This window comes from Poecile atricapillus, chromosome 12 (assembly GCF_030490865.1).
Source record: "Poecile atricapillus isolate bPoeAtr1 chromosome 12, bPoeAtr1.hap1, whole genome shotgun sequence".
Classification (NCBI taxonomy): domain Eukaryota; kingdom Metazoa; phylum Chordata; class Aves; order Passeriformes; family Paridae; genus Poecile; species Poecile atricapillus.
The window spans coordinates 2821563-2842215 of record NC_081260.1 but is presented as its reverse complement, the minus strand read 5'-3'; the positions used below and the strand labels follow the sequence as shown (position 1 = coordinate 2842215).

Sequence of the window (20653 nt, the reverse complement as noted above, 5' to 3'; positions counted from 1 at the left end):
GCCAAATCATCTCCCTTTGGAGTTGGTAAAAAAATGTTCTTGGCACTGCTGAGATCAGGTTTTGACCTTCATTTTGAAAAGGAGCAGTATCTTAAACCACCAGATTTATCTTCAAGCACAACGGAAAGCCCTGGCTGGAGGGAGCAGGATCATCCCAGGGGGCAGAGCGAGGCTCCAGGGCTGAGGGATTTCCCTTCGTGCAGGGGAAGGTCAAAAGTGCACCTGAGGACGCGTCTCGTGAGCGAGCGAGCTCCCGACACAGCAGCCGGGGATGAGATGTTTCGGCAGTGACTCAGAGGAAGAAGCTAAATAAACTCTTTTTATTTCAAACACGGGATTAAATTCCTTCATGTCTGGATCATTGAAGGTAAAGCTCCTGTAATCTCCTCATTGCCAACCCCAGCCTGTCGTCTGGTGGCTGCCGGAGCCGCTGGGACAGTGAAGGGACGTGGCAGGGACATGGGAGGTGGCAGAGAGGGCGAGAGACAGCCGGGAGCAGAGCTGGGCTCTAGGGCTGCTGCTCCATCAGTGATGCAGCCCATGAAGAAGCTGGTGTGGATCATCTCCAGGTCAGTGGAAATGTCCTGGGGATTCACAGGCTGAAGATGAAGGAGCTGAGGTTTTACCATGACTGTTTTGTAAGGAGGAGGTTAAGAAACAACACTGTGGACAAAGCAGTTGTGATAAGGAAAAGCCAAAGCCACCACAGCTGGAGTTGTCCAGGGTTTTGCACACTCCAGAGAACCCTGATGGCCATCAGCCTCTCCTTGTGCTGCAAAGTGCCTGTGCCTCTGCAGCCACACCATGCTCCTGCTCCCAGGGGACAGAACATGAACTGGCATCGTTGCTGGAAGCTTTCCCTGCAGCTCTGCGACATCCCAAGCAGGCAGCAAGGGCAGACATGTGGCACGAGTGTCACTTGAGGGCCTGTGCTGGCACAGCCAAGCCTCCCCCATGAGTGTCCCTGGTCTGACTGACTGGAGGAGGGCTGCAGCTCCCTGGCACTGCTGGGCACCAGCTGGGAATATGGGGCTGGCTCAGAGCTGCCAAATGTCACCAGGTTTGCTGAGCCCAGCTGGAGGCAGAGGAAAGGTGACAGGACTGTGGGACCAGGCAGCTTCTGCAGAGGAAAATGTCACAGAGCCAGAACATCCCAGCACTGCCTGCAGGGATGATCCTCATCCACCGTAATTGCCTAAAAGTGAGGGGTTCAGAATTGCTGTTGTTGCTTTCTATTTCTCCACGGATTTTTCACGGTGCTGCAGGTAAATCTCATGCAAGATGTGCTGGTTTTATTGCAGGAATGATGCGTCCATCCCAAACACAGCAGATGCTCCAAATGTTTGTCCTCTTGGCTTTGGGCAGGATGGTAAATCCACGGGGATGCCTCACGCCCCAAGGAGACTGAGCTGGCGCTTCCCAGAGCTGTGATTTGATGTCATCTTCCTGCAGGAGTCTGGGGCTTAGGTAATTCATCTTTACTGCACAAAGCCCTTTTAGAGGTGGATTTATTGTTCATATTGCTGGGGAAATACTGGGTTAGTTGTTGAAGAGTGCCAAAAAAAAAAGGGCTAGCAAGAAATCTACAATATAAAGACAATTTTATTGCCGATAAGCTCTTAAAACTCATTTTTTTTCCTGTTTCAGTAGGACCTTATTCTTCCTGATGAAAATCCGGTCATAGCATCTCTCATTAAAAATAAAATTATTTTGAAATAAATAAATATATAAAATAAATATCATATACATTTTATAAATAGTTTTGTCCTTATGCACAGTATCCATGCTTACATCTGAATAATGTTCCTTGCCCCATTCCCACCCCAACAGCAGGAAGAACCCCACAAATCAGGACCAGTCCATGGAGCATCATCCATGTAGCAAATTCCTGGGCTGCTTAAGCAGGGCACCACTCAAAGGCTTTTCCATAGCAGGAAGCTATCCCAGCTCAGCAGCAGCATCTGCAGCAGTTCTGTGGTCTTTGTTTTCTTTTCTTCTCTTCATTTTTAGGTTGTTTTGGGGCTTTCTTTTCCCCAGTGATCAGGTTTGCTGACCTGCTCGTTCCTTTAAGCAACCGTAACATTGAATATTCAGCCTCTCTTGTAGCAACCGGGTAACGAAAGTGAACGAAAATGGAAGACTAAATGTAGGGTTCCCTCCCTTTCCCTACCCCCGCCCCATAAATAACCCAGGTTCGATATACACTGGAAACAAGGAGGAACAGCAGTGTCTGAATTCAATGTAAGTGCTTCCCTAGGTCATCTACGCTTACAGGAATGATGGAATGACTATTAATAGAGTGCTCTGGGAAAAAGCTTGGGAGCCCAAGTATGTACACTGACACTGCAGGAACCATCACCTGTAGTGGAAGAGGTCTCTGTACATGGCAGGGATTTTGGCAGGGTCCACAGGCCGGGGTAAGAAGTGGGTGAATTTCTGGTGTCTCTTAGTCCTGTACCCCTCGCGGGGGGAGCCGTCCTTGTTGAGGGCCACGTAGTACTGGCGCTCCGAGTCGGGGTGCTTGTACAGGGTGGAGGCATAAGTGTTGTACCAGTTCTCCTCAAACTGCTCGCGGAAAACGCACTCCCGGGTGAGCTTCTTCTGCCGTGGGCAGCGCAGCAGGGGAACAAAGAGACACTCGTGTCAGAAAGGTAAAGGAGAAGACATTGTCACCCTTCCTTTGTTTTTCTAGCCTTTTCCCAGCTGCCTTCTCCTGGCTACCCTGAGGATGAGGACTGTGGGGATGAGATGTGGAAATGGACACAAGACCCAAGGACTTGTTGGAGGAGGAAGAAGACAAAAGCAGGAGAATGTGGGTGTGGATTTTGCAAAGGTGTTCCATGAATAATAAATCAGGCACACAGCAGAGCTCCAAACCTGCCCAGGTGTGAGTTTGAGTTTGCTGGGGCAGTCATACCACCAGGCAGGGACACATCCCCCTGTAGCAGCCCCCTCCTAGGTACCACCCCAAATCCCCTCTTGTGGGTAAGAGAAGCAGCAGGCAGCACATATGAAGGGTCTAAACAGGAAAATAGGAGCAAGTTGATTATTGCTGTGTGCTTTGGGAGCTCAGGGCACACAGCTGGATGCACTGAGATGGGAATGAAAGCATTGCTCAGGATTTCACCTGCTGGAGTGTCAGTGAGCTGTGATGGGAGGCTGTATCAAGACCCAGAGGGACACGGGATGTCAGACCCCAGGGAAGGTTTAGGCTGGTGATAGGTGATGTGATGAGGGTGTGTGGCTGGTACATCCCATGCTGGTGTGGCAGGACAGATGGCACTGGTGTCACCCCAGCCACAGCCAGCCTTCCCATCCAGCCCTTACAGCTGGGGGCTCTTGGCAGTGGCTGATTATGGAATTTTGTTCATGTCCAGTGCTCCTTCCCTCTCCCTCCCATCTCCATGTGCCAGTACAGAAGATGTGCCAGGCTGCAGTGGGGAACAAGGCTGTCCCTCTGCCCCATGAGGACACAGGTGGCTTTACCAGCCCTGCTGTGCTGTCAGGTCCAGCCATCCCATCCCATCCCATCCCATCCCATCCCATCCCATCCCATCCCATCCCATCCCATCCCATCCCATCCCATCCCATCCCATCCCATTCCATCCCAGTACTGCCAGGGTGACTGGGAGCCCTTTCAGCTGAAGGGCAGCCTGTAAATGTAGAGTGCTCTAATATTACAGCCACTGTCCCTCCACTGTAAACTATCTGGGCAGGGAATGTGTCCCCTCTGTGGCATACGGAGTGCTCAGTAAACGTTACTGCCTAGATGTGTTTTGTAACACAATCCAGGAGCTCACCTGTGCCCAGAACCTGTTTTCAATGTTTTGCTGCTAATTAAATAAAGCCTGAGGTGTGTTGTGAGCCCTCCAAATGTCCTAGGCCTTGGCCATCTGAGACCCAGGGAACTATGGGCTTCTCTTCCCAGAACTGTCAGTAAATACAGGCTGGGCTTTTTCCCTCCTCTCAGATGCCACCTACTTGGAATATGTTGGAACCTGATGACTGGCTGAACTCTGGCTGCTGCTTTGCCCCCATTCCCCTGTGCTGCACTGGGTAGTTTGGAGTACAGTGTTTGTGGAAAATGTTTGGCGAGTCTGGGGTGACTCTGCAGGGTGTGATTTATTCCTTTCCAAGCCCTGGGATGTCCCCACTGAACCTGACACCACACAGGCAGCAGGCAAGGTGCTGCCCATGACTTTTGCTGCCCTAAGTATTAGTGGCATTTCTGAAACCCTTGGGAAGCTTTACAGAAATGTTGGCAGGAGGTCAATAGGGACAGGCTGAAAAGCTCTGTGTCCCGAGGGGACTCCACGTGTCGCTGTGGGGATGGCTGGCTCTGGCTGCATCAACACAGGCATCAGGCAAAATTGGCACAGAGGGAAATAATAAACTTGCTGAAAATTTAAAAATACCGCTGTACTGTGATCTCCCAAAATACCATTGTAATGCTAATGCTGTTGTCAGGCACTGTTTTATGGACCTTTAATTAAGAATACTGTAGTGGCTTTTGAGTTCCAAAAGCCATCATTGTACAACCCACGTGTCCCAGATTTTAAAACTCCAGGGTTATTTGGGGACCTGGCTTGTGACGCCGGCACAGTTTGGAGCAGCCTTTTGAGTGTGTCCCTGCAGCGTCCTGCCTGCTGCACAAGATCCCAGAATGGTTTGGGTTGGAAACAACCCTAAAGATCACCTTGCTACAACCTCCTGTCACGGGCAGGGACAGCTCCCAGGACTGTCCTCAGGTCAATCCTGTTTCCAGATTCAGTGCCACAAAATGCTACTCTGTTTCTGTTCCTGTGTTGTAACATGAACACAGGCTCTAGAATTTAATTAACCCATCATGAAACTCGACTCACAATCAGAGCTGCAGGGTTTGAAGGCAAAGAGCGGGGGGAACACTTGGGTTCATGTTCTCCAGCAGGCACAAGTGAAAGCTGCAACTCCAGGAGCTGCTGAGCAGCCTTAGAATTTGACAGGAGAGGTGCTGCTCCAGCCCTGCTTTCTGAAGCGTGTTTCAGGAGATTTTGTGTTTTATGGAATCCTGGTGACTTTTCTTTTTTCTGTTTTCCACATTTTTAATTTAACCACTGGCTCTGCATTTAACTGCTGTGCAAAGTAGAAGGTGTTACAGAAATTAGGTGGGAAAAGAACAGTTATTGGTGCATGAAGTATCTGATGATCAGAGAATCAGAGAACGGTTTGGGTTGGAAGGGACCTTAAAGCTCATCCCTGTCCTGGGCAGGGACACATTCCACTATCCCAGATTGCTCCAATCCCTATCCAACCTGGCCTTGGACACTTGCAGGGATGGGGCAGCCACAGCTTCTCTGGCAACTATCTCACATAAACATCAGCAACTGTGTCTACAATGGTTTAAGGGTCTGTGGCAGTCTCAGGTGGAAATGGGAGAAGGAAAAATGAGTTAAACTTGTAGTTTACTGTTTGCCAATCAAAGGTTTTTTAACTGCTTCTGTGTATGCACAGTATACGAGTTTTAACTTGTACACTGAGGCTTATCTGATGGTGAGAGGAAGTGCTGCCTTCTGCTTTGGTTTAAAACTGGTTTATTTTATTTCATTTTATTTTTACTATGATCTGCCCTTAATTAATCTAAATAATTAGGAATTGAGTTAAATTAACCTGCAGGAAGCACCTTTACCCAGCAGTTAAGATCTGGCATTTTGACTGTAAGTCATAACACTTAATGAGTTTTCACTTGGAGTTTTTAGTCAAAACATGGAAAAATTTAGCCTGAAAAGGGTACTTCTAGGAAATCATGAGCAGCAGCCCTAAACTTCTAAAAGGAGTTACAGGGAATTTTACAATAACACTCAGATCACAGTTTGAGCTTCTGTTGTTAAAGAGCTGTAATACAAAGATGAGACCTGCAGATAGGTGCAAACCTGACCATGAGGAGAATACAACTGATGTGTTACTCAGGCTGTGAAAACACATAAACAGTTCCTGGCTTTATACCAAATGTCCCCCTGCCTTTACCTGGCCATCACCACACCATATCTGAAAGGCAAAACCTCAGTGTGATGTCTGGGGGCTGGGCACCACAGTGGGTTCTCACAGCAGGACTGAATCCTCCCTCAAACCCAATTTCCTATATATATTTATATTAAAACAGCAGTGGCATCAAGGGCAGGATGGAGATCAATGGCACCCCAAGGATGTGGGGGCCCTGTGACAGAGCAGCTTGTGACAGCTGAGGCCACAGGCTGCAGAGCTGGCTGTGGGACAGGGTGGAATCAGCCCAGCCTGAACTTACCGACCCATAGAGCTCGCCTCTCTCATTCATGCCGAGGTAGAGTCCGGAGTCCACCCCACGGATGCTCACCAGCCCCACTGCTAGGCTAATAAACTCCAAAATCCCTAAAAAAGAAAAGAACTGCAAGTCATACAGAGGAAAAAAACGACACCAGGCTCCAGCAACAAAAAAACCCCAGCCATTCCCAGTAACAATACAATTCTAAACTCTATAGTCCCATCTGCGTGCAATCTTCTAATTTCTAGTCTGGGCCTCTCCCCAGCATTGTCAATTTGAGTTGCCCAAGAGGGATTATCTTTGCTAATGAGAAAAGCTTTGCAAGGTTTTGTTGGTTTGGGTTTAGATTTTTTTCATAATTATCACCAAGAAGACAGATGCAGAAACTTGTGCCTGGCCACTAGCAATGTCAGAACGCTGTTACCATGCAGGGTTTTGTTCTTCACCAAAAGGAGTGTGATTTTGTCTTCTGAAATAAGATGATTGTCCCACAGATTTTAAAGTCACGGATTCAGTAAAAAGAAGTGAAAAGCACTAGAAGAGATGTCTGTGAGGACCATCTTTGTCCTGGCATTCCACTGGGATTGTTGCCAACCCAAAATGTATATACAAGCTATAGGGATAAAATCCAGCTTCAAAGCACATGGGTAAAAATGTGTTTTCCTCTGCAGCCCTCAGAGCCATTGCACTGCCAGTCCTTTCTCTGTCACCTCTTGCCACTGTTACTGCCAGAACCCCCTCCTGCCCTCTGTGTCCTGCTGCCTGTCCCAGCCTCCTGCCAGCCTCTTCCCAGTCCAGAAGCATCTGTCCCAGCCATCCCCAGCTCTACAAGAGCAACTGCTTTACCCATGGGCTGCAGCCTGCTACAGTGGTGTCAGATACTTTAAAAATGGGGGGCAGCCTCATTTCCTTTGTAAAGAAATAGCAGGGTCTGGCTGCTGCACCCCCACAGCCACAGCTGTTTCAATGGGGGAAAGACTTGTAAGAGGAGAACCTTTGGTGAAGCACTTAAAAACAAACAGCCCCTACCCAACACCACAAGTGTTCAAACTGCCCAGGAAGACTTCCTGAGGGCAGTGGTGTGACTGTGTTATTATGGATTTCACATATTACCTATGTAGAGGTCACGGGCAGTTTTGCCAGTGTCCAGTGCAGGATTAATTAGCTGGGAGGCAGAAGGAAGAGGGTTTTCCTCATCTCATCTGATGACTGCATGTCTCCATTGACTGGAGAGGAAAATTGCTCTAACCTTTAGCGTGGCTCCAGCTCTCCTAATATAGCTCCCTAATATTGCTCCAGCCCTGGGCAATTGATGCTCTGATCAGGTTACCTCCCAGAGCCCCTCTTAAAAGTATTGCCTTGGTTTAAAGCCACCATGTGACAAGCTGCCACCTGAGCCAGATGACTTCAGTGGCAGCCACAGCTCTGGGTCACCCCACAGCCTGGGGATGGTTGTGGCAACTCTCAGATGACACCGCATCACCACCTAAATATAGGACAGCCCTGACCCCCTTTGTGCAGCACAGACTCATCCTCAGGTGCTGGCAGCTAAGATGCTGCAGGAATTCCTACCTTCCATCAGACCTTCCATCCTCCTTTCCCCTGCCTACTCTGGGGCTTGTGCATCTAATCCAGCCCTCCCTAAAACCAGAAGGTGCTAGAGGACATGAAATATGGACTTGGGAGCATCGAGGCCTGGAGACAAACAGGGAAGCAAACACCAAAAAATACACTTTATGGACCAGAGCAGACATTTTACAGGCTGAAATATGCCCAGCTACACATCCTGGCCTGGAGACACATCCTGCCTGCAGAAATCAGGAACAGGCAGCACACGCAGGGAAGGCAGCCTTTCCAAGTCAGACAGGCATAGACCCTGGCTCTGCCCTTCTCAGTAATTGTTGTGGTTTCTTAGCTGAAAAGAATCCTAAACAGGGAGAAGAGAGGTGCAGGATGAGGGGTGGTTTCCTCCCTTCACTACCCACCAGTTCTGACACAAGGGAGTTACTGAACTGCTGGGTGATTTTCCCATCCGCAGACCAGAAATTACCACAGCCACTCTTTGAAAAGGAGGGAGTGAGGGAAGATGGACAACTACAGGGAGTGCAAGAAGTAAAACAGGAGTACAGAGATACTCCCAGGAATGAGGGAGTCTTTTCCAGGCTGGAGACAAGGGAATATATAAGTGACACATATCAGGTAACTGGAGAATGGTAGATGAACCTTCCTGTAGGTATAGAGACAGCCCTCAGCAGCAGCACTTTTTTTATCTCCTGTCACTTCTGGGAAGCAAGAAAATGTTGCTGGTTCCGTTGAGAAACTGAGGCATGTCTAAGGTAGAGGGGAACCCAGATCTTTTTTTGAGTATGCCCACATGCATGCTCTGTATGAGGCATGTGAATCCAGGTCTCCAAAGAACTGGGAAGGACCAAGCCAGAAGCAGCATCAGCCTTCCTCTCTGAGCAGGAATGAGACATCCCTCACCTGGTGCAGGTTGGGCAGACATGGGTTTTGCAAACAAAATTTTTTCCAAGGTGTGCCCATGACAATCTCTTCTGACAACATCCCTTTTTATGATCTCTGAGTGGCACTTGGAGACATGCATGGAAGATGACTATGTTGAAAGAGCATTAAGAACGTAACTTGAGCCCACAAAAGTCAGGAGACAGAGTAAAGGCTGAAAATATGTGGGCGGATATCCATCCTGTCCTTAACTCACTCCAATTCTAGACAAAATTGCAGCTTCGTACATCTGATCTCCAGCAGCACAGGGAGTGGCCACTGGGGCCAGCTCAAGAATTCTCTTTCCAATTGTAGCGGTGTGTTTTTGTGGTAGAACATGCTCTTGTTTTTTTCTTTTGCTTTCTTTTTTTCTTTCCCCCAGGACTTGCCTCCTTTTTTTTCCTCACTTTGATTATTCCTTCTCTTTGTTCCTTGAGTCTTTCCAGATAAGACTTGGAGAGATTTGATTAAGACTCTGACTGGATTCATTTACCACCAAAGCACTGGATAATCTCCTGAGCTTTGCCATGGCAGGACCCACACACTCTCGCCTTACTCTAAACCATCCCTCAAAAAATAATTCAGCCCCCTGCACCTGTCTCTTCTTACATGACTGTATTCAGGAGCTGGGGTACAAAAACATCAGATGTTGTATTAATGGCTACAAACCTAAAGCTTCAGCTAAAAACCTCAACAACTGTTCAGCAACAGGTGCACTGTGGTCTGAATATCAAAATTACAGCCAAACTTTCTCTGGAGGTCTCAGCAGCTTCTCTAGGAGTCTGTGTAACATATCCATGAGCAGGTTTGCACCCCAGAAGAGCTTTGTTTTCTGCCTTGATTTGTCTGCAGTGCAACCTCAAGGCCTCTTTCTCTCCTCCAATGCAGTGAGTAGCACCGTTGGGTTCACTTTTTTAATGCTGCTGTAAAAGAGATGTGAGGCAGAAAAGGATCAGTTCCTCCTGACAGGAATTTTCCTGGCAAATTTCTCTTGGTTTCATTCTGAGAAGGATTGTCATAAGGGTGCTAATGTCAGTCCAGATCCCCTCCAGGTTTTGACTGTCCTTTATTTTTTGTTGAGGAAGGTTCTGAGCAGATGCAGTGAGAGAGATACATTTTGGAAAACACTTTTTTCTTTTGGGAGTGACCTTGCCAGAGCTGCCGGTTCAGAGAGTGAATTTGGGCACTTCCATAGTGCGAGAATGAGCTTTCTTCCAACAAAGCTAGAGGGCTTTTCCACATTTTGCATTAAAGCTCCCCTAGGAAAAATAAGCTGAGCTCCATTGTTCTTACAAGTGTGTTTTTACAAGTATAAAATATCACATTCCAGAAGACAGGTGTGATTTAGGAAGGCTCCAGTCCTTGACAGATGAGAAGCAGTAGTTCCTGTGATTGCTCAGGCAGTGTGGGTGGATGATGCCAGTACCTCCCTTGTGTCCTACAGTCACACCCCCAAATGCTGTGGTACAAAAGAACCTCTTCTTTTAACCCTCACTGTTGTGAGACACTTGGGAGTCTGTTCTGCACAGCATTGCAATAGCAAAGCAGGGCTTTGGCTATTTTCCTCTCTGGAAGATGTGGATGTCTTGCACATCTGGCAGCTTTTGGGATGGCTGTGCATGGGAGGGTGCAGATACTGCTTGTCTATTCCTGAATCCCTTCCAAATTAAGACAGGGGGATGCCAAGTCTGGCTCTACCCGACATCCCACCTGCAGCTGGACACGTGCCTGGGCTGTGGCATCGCAGCCATCCATGGAGCACCTAAATTATCTGCTCATGGTACCAGCCAGCACCTTCCAGTCCCATGGGCTTGATCCTGGATTTCTAAGTATTTCTCCAGATGCCTCAAGATTTAAGGCAGCTTTAAAGCACTTCCCTGAACCCTTCATCTACCTCTGCATCCCTCACCACAGCTTTGGAGTCCCCAGAATTGCTCAGGCTGCCTATTCCTGTTATAAGTTACTTCTCTCTGACTGTTGCATGCAAAATTTAGGAATGCATCGATACATGACATCCTAATACAAACCATACCAGTAACATTGGAATTTAAATATTCATGGCTACTGAACGCAGATGGTGAATACTGTGTGCCAATACGTTATTGCTTTGAGTCTCTGCTGAAGCAAGGCTTAGTCCAACTTGATCTGAACGCAAGGATTCCAGTCTAATCCTTTGGGGCTTTGTCTTGCAATTACAACAAATAACTATTTATTTTACACTGCCTCTGGGAAAACCCTGAAGCAGAAAACTATAATATCTGAAGTCTGGTCTAGTTTACAGAGCTGGATGCGGACTGCTAAAACACTTAGGGAATGCCAACGTTTCGATTTATTGAAAGCACTGTGTGACTTAAGCTTCAGTGTGCAAAATCCATGAAAAGTTTTAGCATGTCTAACAAGTTTTTTCCAAGTTTGAAAATATACTTCTTTTACTCAATCTTTACAAAAAATGGACCTGAGACAAATGCTGCCATTTGAAACTGGCTGTTTAGTTCTACAAAGGTAAGGAAAAAGAACTGATAGACTAGAAACACTACGTGGCAGCTTGAACTAAAACCAACTAGATGCAATGGGTTTGCTTTCAACTCTTTGAACGTGGAAACCCATCGCATACTGCAGCATGAAAGGTTAAAAGATGGGTGTTTTCAGGAGGTAATTAAAGAACGCTTGCCCCATGAGCATATTAGTACCTGACTCTGACCCGCGGGTTATGACTTTCTTGTTGATTTAGGCAGGGACATGCCACGCACACACCTGGTGTTTATGGAAAGATAAGCTTCCCCAATTGTTCCAAAAACCTGCCTTACACCTCCAACAATAGCAGCAGCAGCACTTCCCAGAGTATCAGAACGGACTGGTTGCAAACAAGTAAAGGCAAAAAAATAATTCCTTTCCCCGAGGAGTTAAATCACTTGAAAACTATAAAAAGTCTTGCAAGCACGTCTTGCAACCTGTTGACAACATAGCTGAGATCACTGGCATGGGACTTGTTGATAGCTTATACAGACACCTGCACTAGATGCTGGAGTAGCGGGAATTTCTCTTACTGTGCTCAGACTGTACTCTTACGCCTGTGGCTTGGGATGCATTTTTTGAAAATTACATATAGTCTCATTAGAGGTCACAGCTCTTGTGTGCCACTGATACAGGCACTGCAGTCTTCCAACTGTATCCCGGGCAGCAAGGTAAATCCACGGTGCTCTGCCTATTGTTCCATCTTCTTTCTTCCCTAAGTGTTTCTCCCTCTTCAGCTTCCCCCTTTCCCTTCCAACAACCTTCCCAAACCCAGCTCCTGACACCCCTCCAGCCAAGAGATCCCTGCCCGCTTTGGGGAGACGCTCTTCTAATCAAAGTCACACACGTAAAAGAGAGCAGCTCACAAATATCTGCAGACGCCAGAAAGAAGGAGGAGTTAAAAAAAAAAAAAAAAAAGAGAAAGAAAGAAAGAAAGAAAGAAAAAGAAACGACTAAAAAAAAGAATTTTTTTTCCAACCTAGGAATTTCCAAGAAATTCCAACGAAGAATGTCCCTGTTTTGCCTCCCTCACCGCTAACTTCAGAGGCATAGCTGAAGCTGTTCACTGTCCTCTTTTATTACTTTATTAATTTGTATTTTTTTTTTACTTTTTCTTTTTTTCCCTCTTGCGAAGGCACGTTTTAGTGCACCTGCAGAAAGGCTGAGCGCCGGGAGAGTAGGAAATTGGAAATAAAAACTCCCGCATTGCTGGGGAGTGAGCGCATTTGTTTAGGAGGCCAATTATATCCGTCCCGGGATGATTTATATTAGCGGGGTAATTAGTGGTGCGCGCGGGGCACCTGCTCGGGCATCCCCCCCCGGCCCCTTACCGAAGCGGCTGTGGTCCTGCCGGGTGCCCTGCACCGTGCCGTTGGGGAAGATCTCCAGGTGGAAGCCGGTGCGGCAGTAGAGCTGCCGCCGCCGCAGGATGCCCTTGAGGTGAGCGAAGTCGGTGGGGGAGCCCCGCTGCAGCCGCCCCTCGATCTGCCCCAGGCGCTCGTTGAGGAAGCCGGGGGAGTCGGCGAGGGGCAGCCCGGCGCCCAGCGCGGGGGGAAAGCCGTGCAGGTCGGGGTCCAGCGCGCCCAGGAAGCCGCCCACCTCGGCCATGGGCGCGGAGCGGAGCGGCCCCGGGGGCGCGGGCAGAGCGGCCGCTCAGAGCGAGGGCTGCGGCCGCCCGGCCCCGCGCTGCCGGCCCCGGCCCGGCCCCGCGCCGCCCGCGCCTCCCATCGCTGGATCCAGTGTCCCGCCGTCGGATGCGAACTGCACTTTATATACGTACACACTCCCCTTACATTGACATATTGGATATTTAAATGCAAGCCACACCTCACTGGCATCCCCTTTGGCTATTGCTTCCCTCCCCCCCACCACCCTTCTCTGATCCATTTGGCTTTTTTTTTTTTTTCCTTAAAAAAAAAGGGGGGGCCCGCTTCACTCCCTCTTTTATTATGAAAAAAAAAAAAAAAAAGGCAGGAAAAAGCTACACATCGCAGTGAGGCATAACAGCTCTTGGCAGGTCCCCGCCAGCCGACGATGAAATCATGGAGCCCCCGCACGCACCCGCTCCCGCACCGCCGGCAGCCCCGGCCCCGCTCCCGGCCCTGCCCGGCCCCGCAGCCGCGTCCCCAGACCCCGCACGGGCCGGGTCGCTCCGAGCCCCCGCGTGGGTCGGTGGCCCCGGGGCTGTCGAAAGCCCCAGGTCCGTCGGTGCCGCCACCACCTCAGCCCCCAGAGTGCCCCCCACCCACCACCCCCCGGAACGGACCCGGTGGAAGAAAACAACACGTGAGGAGAGGGTCGAGACGCTTTTTTCAGCCGAACGTGTAAAAACGGAATGCGATCTTTCTGAAAGGCGATCCCGCGGGCTGTACGGCCGGGTTACAGCCGCCGGGAGGGGAGGGAGCCCGCGGCGGGGCCGGGCAGCGCCGCTCGCTCTCCCTCCCCACCTTCCCCATGCTGGAAACAGGTGTTTCCGCGCTCTCCCGGCCCGCCGACACCGTATCTGTGCCGGCAGCTGCGGCCGTGCTGCAGACAGACGGAGCCGGGCGGGGCGGAGCGGAGCGGGGGAACCGGGGGGAAGCGGGCGCGGGCGGGCCGGGAGCGACCGAGGGCAGGAGCGTCCCCGCCCTGCCCGGCAGGCGGCGCTGCTGCTCGCGCCGCGCCGCCCCGGGGCTCTGGGCCCATGGCGGGTGCTGAGGGGGCCGAGGTGGGCCCGGGACGCGGAGTGGGTTGTCGTGTCCCTGGAGCGGCGTGTCGCCCGTGCCAGGGGACAGACAGCCCACAAACAACCACAAGCACCCAAAACTGCCCCCAAGCCACCAGCCCGCTCTGCTGCAGCGGCTCCTCCGGGTGGCATCAGAGCGCAGAGCTGAGGCATCGGTGATGTCCACCTCAGCGGGTCTCCCCCACGGGGTATCCCCACCGTGGGGTCTCTTCCCGAGTGGGTATCCTCTCAGAGGCTCTCTCCTCTCAGCGGGTCCCGCCACAGCGGGTATTCCCTCCACAGGTTTGTTCCCTTACCTGGTCTCTTACTTCAGCAGATACCTCTGAAGTGTGTCTCTCCTCTTAGAGGGTCTCCTCCTCCAGCAAGTCTTCTCTCAGAAGTTCTCCCAGTAGGTCTCTCCTCAGCAAATCTACCACATGTGTAAGAGAACTCAGCAGGTCTGCCACCTGAGAAAGTCTCTCCCTTGCAGTGGATTTCCTTCAGTGGGTTCCCTCTCTCAGTGGGTCTATCCCCTCATCAGGTCTCTTCCCTCAGAAAGTCTGTCCCATGGCAGACCTAACCTCTCAGCAGGTCTTTCCCCCTGGAGAGTGTCTGCCCTACTGTGGATATGTGGGTTCCTGCCATAGTGGGTCTCTCCCCTCAAAGAGAATTATCCCTACTGTGGATTCCTCCTCAGAGGATTCCCGCCATGGCAGATCTTACCTCAGCAGGTCTCTCCCCTCCAAAAGTGTCTCTGCCTCAGTGTGTTCTCCCCATTGTGAGTCTCCCCTCAGTGCATCTCCTCCCTCAGCAAGTCTATCCCATGCTGGGTCTCTCCTCAATGGTTCTCTCCCCACCGGCTGTGTCTCCTGCACAATGGATTCCTGTCAGGGGGTTCCCGCCATAGCAGGTCTCTCCCCTCAGAGAGTGTCTCCCACACCGTGGATGTGCTCTCAGGGGGTCCCTGCCATTGTGGGTCTCCCCTTAGAGTGTCTCTCCCCTTAGCAGGTCTCTTCCTCAGCAAGTCTATCCCATGGTGAGTCTCCCAGCAATGTGTCTCTCCCCTCAGAGTGTGTCTCCACCACTGTAGATTCCTCCTCCTCAGAGTGTTCCCGCCATGATGTGTCTCCCCTCAGCAGGTGTCTCTCCCATTAGAAAGTGTCTTCCCCTCAGAGTGTTCCTGCCATGATGTGTCTCCCCTCAGCAGGTGTCTCTCCCATTAGAGAGTGTCTTCCCCTCAGAGTGTTCCTGCCATGATGTGTCTCCCCTCAGCAGGTGTCTCTCCCATTAGAAAGTGTCTTCCCCTCAGAGTGTTCCCGCCATGATGGGTCTCCCCTCAGCAGGTCTCTTCTCCTCAGTAAGGTGCTGCTCCCCACATCATCCCAGAGGGAGGGTTAAAATGGTCCTTTGTGGGTCCTTTCCCCCAGAACCAGGCAGGGTTCTCTTGTGAAGAAGGAATTGTGTTACTGTGATGTGAAACACCCACCCATATGTCTGCAGTGGGTGAGGAGTCTGGTTTTCAAACGGGGTTTGGGGTGGTTTTTCCTGTCAGAGCTGTGGCTGTAAAAGGAGTGTTGATGCAGAACTTGACACATGAAGCCTAAACTCATGATCTTTATAGAAATACAGGCTGTTTCAGAGGTAGTAAAATCTACTGAAGTGCGTTTGTTGACTATTTGTTTATCATGTTTGGTTACATGGAGATACCACTGTCTGAGGAGTTCAAGCATCCCCCTGCAAAAATTATGCTTTTATTGCTGTAGTATGTATATGAAGACTTAGGTGTTATGAGGTAACTGAAGGAAATAAATTGTGCTTTGGTGAAAATGACAGAGGTCCAAGATGGGGAGGGGCCAGACACAGCTGACGAGACACCCCAAACCTGGAATTACTTTTAAAGGTGTAATCCTGTAAAGGCTGTGAATTTAATGCATAAAATTAATGTCAAGTGAATTATCCTGCTACAATCAAATACACTCCTTGGTGAAACCTGGTTTTGCTCATGTAAGTGTGAGGCTTGCCTGTGGATCCATAGCAAATTCATGTTTTTGAATCCTTATTTCTGCACATGTCTGAGGGCTGGTCCCAGGGGGATTAAGAAGGAAGAGGAAGACCTAGTTTCAGCAGTGGAGGACTAGCCTAACTCTGCAGAGGCCTCTGCCATGGACTTCAATCTCCTCTGGATCTGTCTACAATATCCTTCAACCCAAATCCACACAAGCACTTAGTGGAACATTTAGGAAACTGAAAAAGGTAACAGAGTTCAATTATACTACAGTAAAATCCAAGATAAAGTAAAAACCCACAAACCTTCAGTGCTTAACTAATGTATAACAAAAGCAACAGAATCCCCCATCCAAGCTGACATTCCTCACTTAACTTTCCTGATTATGGTCAGCTTTTGAAGTGTCCACGATACATTTTATTGAGAAATTGTCCAAGCTAGTGCAACATGTTCTGTTTAGGCACAAGGTAGCTTTCTCTTTTTTTTTTTTTTTTCCTTTAATTTCCTGGTTTATTTATGTTTTTACTGAGCTGAGGAAAAAAAGCAGAGATTTGTACCCTGTATTTTTGAAGAAAAAGAGGGATGTATTTTAAGTACTGAAAGCTAGAATGGCTCCTCCAAAAGCAGAAACAAGTTTAGCAATTTTTTTCATGTATGACATAGAACTCAGTTCTTCACTTAGTAATTTCTTAAAGGAGGACAAAAACTTATGTACAGTTTGTGTCACAGAACAGAGTGCTACAAAATTAACTTTCTGCTCTGCTTTGTTTCAGTTGATTTTCAGTTCCCCCAAGTTTATTCTTTGATTACAGTCTGTATTGGCCACCTTGGGAACGAAAATGGTTACTGCCAAAGTGCTCTTTCAGTTTTCAGAAGAATTAGCAATGATTTTTATACCCAGTTTGCTAAAACAGACCTTGCAGACCCCTTCCACAAGCCATAGAAGTGTATTTAGTGTATTTAGAAGTAAAAATATTAATAGCATTTACTGTCAGAGCAATTTCTATCCATAGAGAGCAGCCAGATTTGGTATCTAGCTATAAAATCAAAGGAAGAGCAGGACTAGGATCAGAACAGTAAATAAATTAGAAAAAAATAAGGTAAATAACTGCAGTGAGCCAACCCAGTATCCAAGCTACTAGATACTGCATTTCCTCTGCCTGGGGCTATTCCATTCGGTAAAGAAAAGATCAAGACAGCTGAAATAATTTGAAGTAGCAATGGCCATGAATGCAAAATCAGACGTGAAGAATATCTGGGGATAAAGAAACAACAGAGCCTCGAGGTTTAATAAATAATACTTCTGCTTCCTTAGCACTTCCCTCCTTGGGATCTCACAACGATCTATGTACACTAATTAATTAAGACTCATAACTAAGGTCACTGTTCAGCTCCTTTTCCCTGGACAGTCTCCTTTTCCACTAAGAGGTGTTGTCCAAAGGATATTGATGGCTTTCTGTATTTGTTGGGGATTTTGGATGCATAGCAGCCCTGCTGGAGCAGAAGCTCTGACCAGGTTTCTGAATATCCAGAAACCAGACACATCCACCGTGAGCATTTCTGCCTTTTGTGGTGTGGTGACCATCTGTGCTGCACATGCAAGGAATGTCTGAGCTCTCCGGGCAGATAAATAGGGCAACCTCCTTTGTGAGGGGGTGAATAAACAAATTTTCTTAAGGGGAGCAGAGGATGGTTTATTGGTTTTTATCTTTGATTGGTTTTACTTAAGCTACTATTATTATTATCATCTTTTGTAGTTCCACTTCAGGCTGTAGACCCTGTTTGTGCTGGATACTGCATTGTGTGTAACAAACCTGAGTGCTTGACCTGAGGAATCTCACTGCTCTGCCTTGAGGAAGGATTTCTACTTGAAGGCAACAGAATCTCCATCAAGGTATAGAACTAGGTATAAAAGTTTTGACACATTTAGAACTGGTGACAGAATGAAGGTAAGGGTCTAAAAGATGGAGCTCTGAACTTGCCTACTTGGAATGCCTAAATAAATGATGTGACTTTGAAATGAGGAACTACCTTCCAGCTCTTCCAGTTATTGATAGTTTGGTGTCAAACATGGATCTGCTTGTTTTAATTATCCCAGTATGGATTAACAGTAAAACTGTTCTAGCTTGACTCTGACTCATGAAAACCCCCATTTGGAGAGAATTGCTGTAACTGAAATCTGCAGTCTTTAGGGGAACAAGTCAGGGACAAATATGTGCAAATGAACATCATGTGCAAATGAGCATGGGAGCTTTGCTGACCCTCAGGTTGTTTTGCCATGGTTCTGTCCCATTTGAAAATTGCAGGTTCCTTGGCATGGCTAAGGACAGGTTTGAATCCTGACTCAAATTATTCACATTAACACATCTCCAACTGCTGGATACTGACTGGGTAATGGGGAAAGTTCCTTTACTGGGGCAAAGTGGTACATAATACTGTTGTCTCCACTTTTTTCTGGGAATTTGGGCTAGAATTACTGGACTGCTGAGTCATTAGTCCTAAGAGGTGACGTTTGGAGCTGATTCTCAATTGGAGGTTGCCTCTTCTGCTGCAATAAAAATAAATAAAATAAATAAAATAAATACATAAAATAAAAGGAATAAAAAATAAAGGGAATAAAAAGGAGGTTAAAATCACAACTCCTCTCTGGGAAACACATCAAATTAAATACAAGAACTGGTTCTGGTCCTCCTCAAATGAAAAATGCTGTCCTTTATGTGATGTTACTGTTCTAAGCATGCACTTTTCACTGCAGCAGCTTCTTATGGAATTATCTGTGACTGTGTCAGGGTATGTGTTTATATTTGCAGCAGTGAGTATTGGTCAAATACAAAAGAGTCACAGCAAAAGTCTGTCTAGCCCCATATCCTGCCTCTTGATAATGGCTAATAACTTGTATATGGAAAACAGGACGAGTATAGAGTGATACTTCCTTTGGTAAACCCTCCCAGCTTCCAGTGGTTTCTGGTTTAGAGATCTTCCTGAGCTGGAGGCTGCAGCTGTATCATTGTTTTTGATATTCCTTGATGGACCTTTTTCCATAAAATTGTCTAATCGTTTTTTTAAAACCCACTTGTATTTTTGGCTGCCATAACATCCCGTGGCAATGAGTTCCACAACATCATTAGGCATTGTGTGAAAATGAACTTCCTTTTGTTTGCTTTTGAACCCACTTGCTGCCTGCCAGTTTGAGTTGGTGCCCTATTATTTCTGTTAAGAATACTTTAAAATAATCATTGCTGTTTACCTTTACTGTGCTGTAACAGCTTGTCTAGAACTAAATTGTTATTATCCCTTGTTTTCCAGGTTGAAAGGCTCTGGCTTGCTTAATTTTTCCTTGTGTTAAGGCTTTCTAACACCTCGTGTGCAGCTTTGGTACACCGTGCTTCTTGCTCTTTCCGTGGCTTTATATTTCCACAATTACTAAACTGTGCTCAGTATTGAAGAGATGGACATACTGTGGGTTTATTCAGAGGAATAATACCATTTTCTGCTTTGTTCTCATTCTTCTAAAAATTCTGAACAGGATAGTTTCCCCCAAATGCTGACAGCTGACACTGTGCTGATCTTTTTGGAGAATGATCCACTTCTCCAAGATTTCTTTCATTACTGGAATAAAGGATTTAAAGTATGGCAAGAATGGCTTTTTCCTCATCCATTATTTTTTATCCATGGACTTTGAGTTAAATTTACTATTTTAACACCCACTGGCTTTGTATCATCAGCCACCTACCCACAGCATTTCCAGATCATTTATGGATTATGAAGCAGCAGGAGACACATCACAGACCCTATTCTGAGTCTGTAGGGAGCTCTGACATTCCTGATGTCAAACATTTTTTTCTCTTGGTTAAGATCACCAGTTATGTCACTTATGCTCCCATTCTTGCAGTAAGGCTTGTTCATGACCTGGATTTCACACCAAAGTTAATGGCTTGGCAATTTCCCATGTGATTCCTGTGGAGATCATCAGTTCATCCTCATATCATTGTGTTTGTAGCGGGTATTTTCATCTGTGCTGCTGCCTTAAATTCATTCTCCTTGCAAAATAGCTGTTGGTGTCTGTATTTAACATCAGTACAAAGATTCACTGAGTTTTCTTGCTATCGCCTTTTCACCTGGGACTGTCTTTTCAATGCCTTAAGCAACTCTTGGTGCTGTGACTGTTCAGACTGAGGCACAGATTTACACAGTGGAACAGAGTCTGTAATTTTCTGTGGTCAAGTTGCTTTGGGACTTTTGGCCTAGTATCTCTGTATCTGTCTTTAGGGATGACACTGGTTCTCAGTGGAGACTAAAACTGAAATATATTGGTGTGTGAGGTGGAGTTAGGAATCTGAACTCAGAGTTATTCTAGGATTGGATGATTAGATGGGACATCCTAAAATAAAGAATAGAGGGACAAAAAAGGGAAAAATAAAGTAAAACCAAAAAAACTTTCTCCTACTTATGCTGAAAGCCTTGCATTTTTGGTGACTGAAGCTTTTCAGCTTTACTGCTGTTCATGTGAGTAACATTACTCAAGTCCCTTTGTACAGCACTGGGTTAATTTGTATAGCATGCTTATAAAGAGACACATAAAAACTTGAAAAACATAAATTATCTGATTTGATAATTATTCTGTAATTATTATTTTCTGTATATTAATTCA

At 47.4% G+C, this 20653-nt stretch overlaps 1 protein-coding gene across 2 annotated transcripts; it reads right to left on the bottom strand.

Moving 5' to 3' along the window:
* Positions 1-1584: 1584 nt before the first annotated feature.
* On the bottom strand, positions 1585-13057 carry FGF16 (fibroblast growth factor 16). Of its 2 annotated transcripts, none has more exons than XM_058848210.1 (3): positions 12625-13057; positions 6281-6384; positions 1585-2598 (listed from the first exon to the last, which is right to left on the bottom strand). In XM_058848210.1, the coding sequence occupies exons 1-3, from the start codon at positions 12899-12901 to the stop codon at positions 2356-2358; spliced, it is 624 nt and encodes a 207-aa protein (XP_058704193.1). In that variant the 5' UTR covers positions 12902-13057; the 3' UTR covers positions 1585-2355. The 2 variants fall into 2 exon arrangements, with proteins under 2 accessions (XP_058704193.1, XP_058704191.1); XM_058848208.1 differs by having other exon boundaries at positions 1585-2601; positions 12625-13055.
* Positions 13058-20653: the final 7596 nt, after the last annotated feature.

Excerpts from the sequence above, each read along its gene's own strand:
- FGF16 (XM_058848208.1), bottom strand. The coding sequence starts at position 12,901 with ATGGCCGAGGTGGGCGGCTTCCTGGGCGCGCTGGACCCCGACCTGCAC. Across the intron at positions 6,385-12,624 it reads GCAGGACCACAGCCGCTTCG|GGATTTTGGAGTTTATTAGC; the intron begins GTAAGGGGCCGG and ends TTTCTTTTTTAG. Across the intron at positions 2,602-6,280 it reads GAGGCGAGCTCTATGGGTCG|AAGAAGCTCACCCGGGAGTG; the intron begins GTAAGTTCAGGC and ends TGCCCACGGCAG.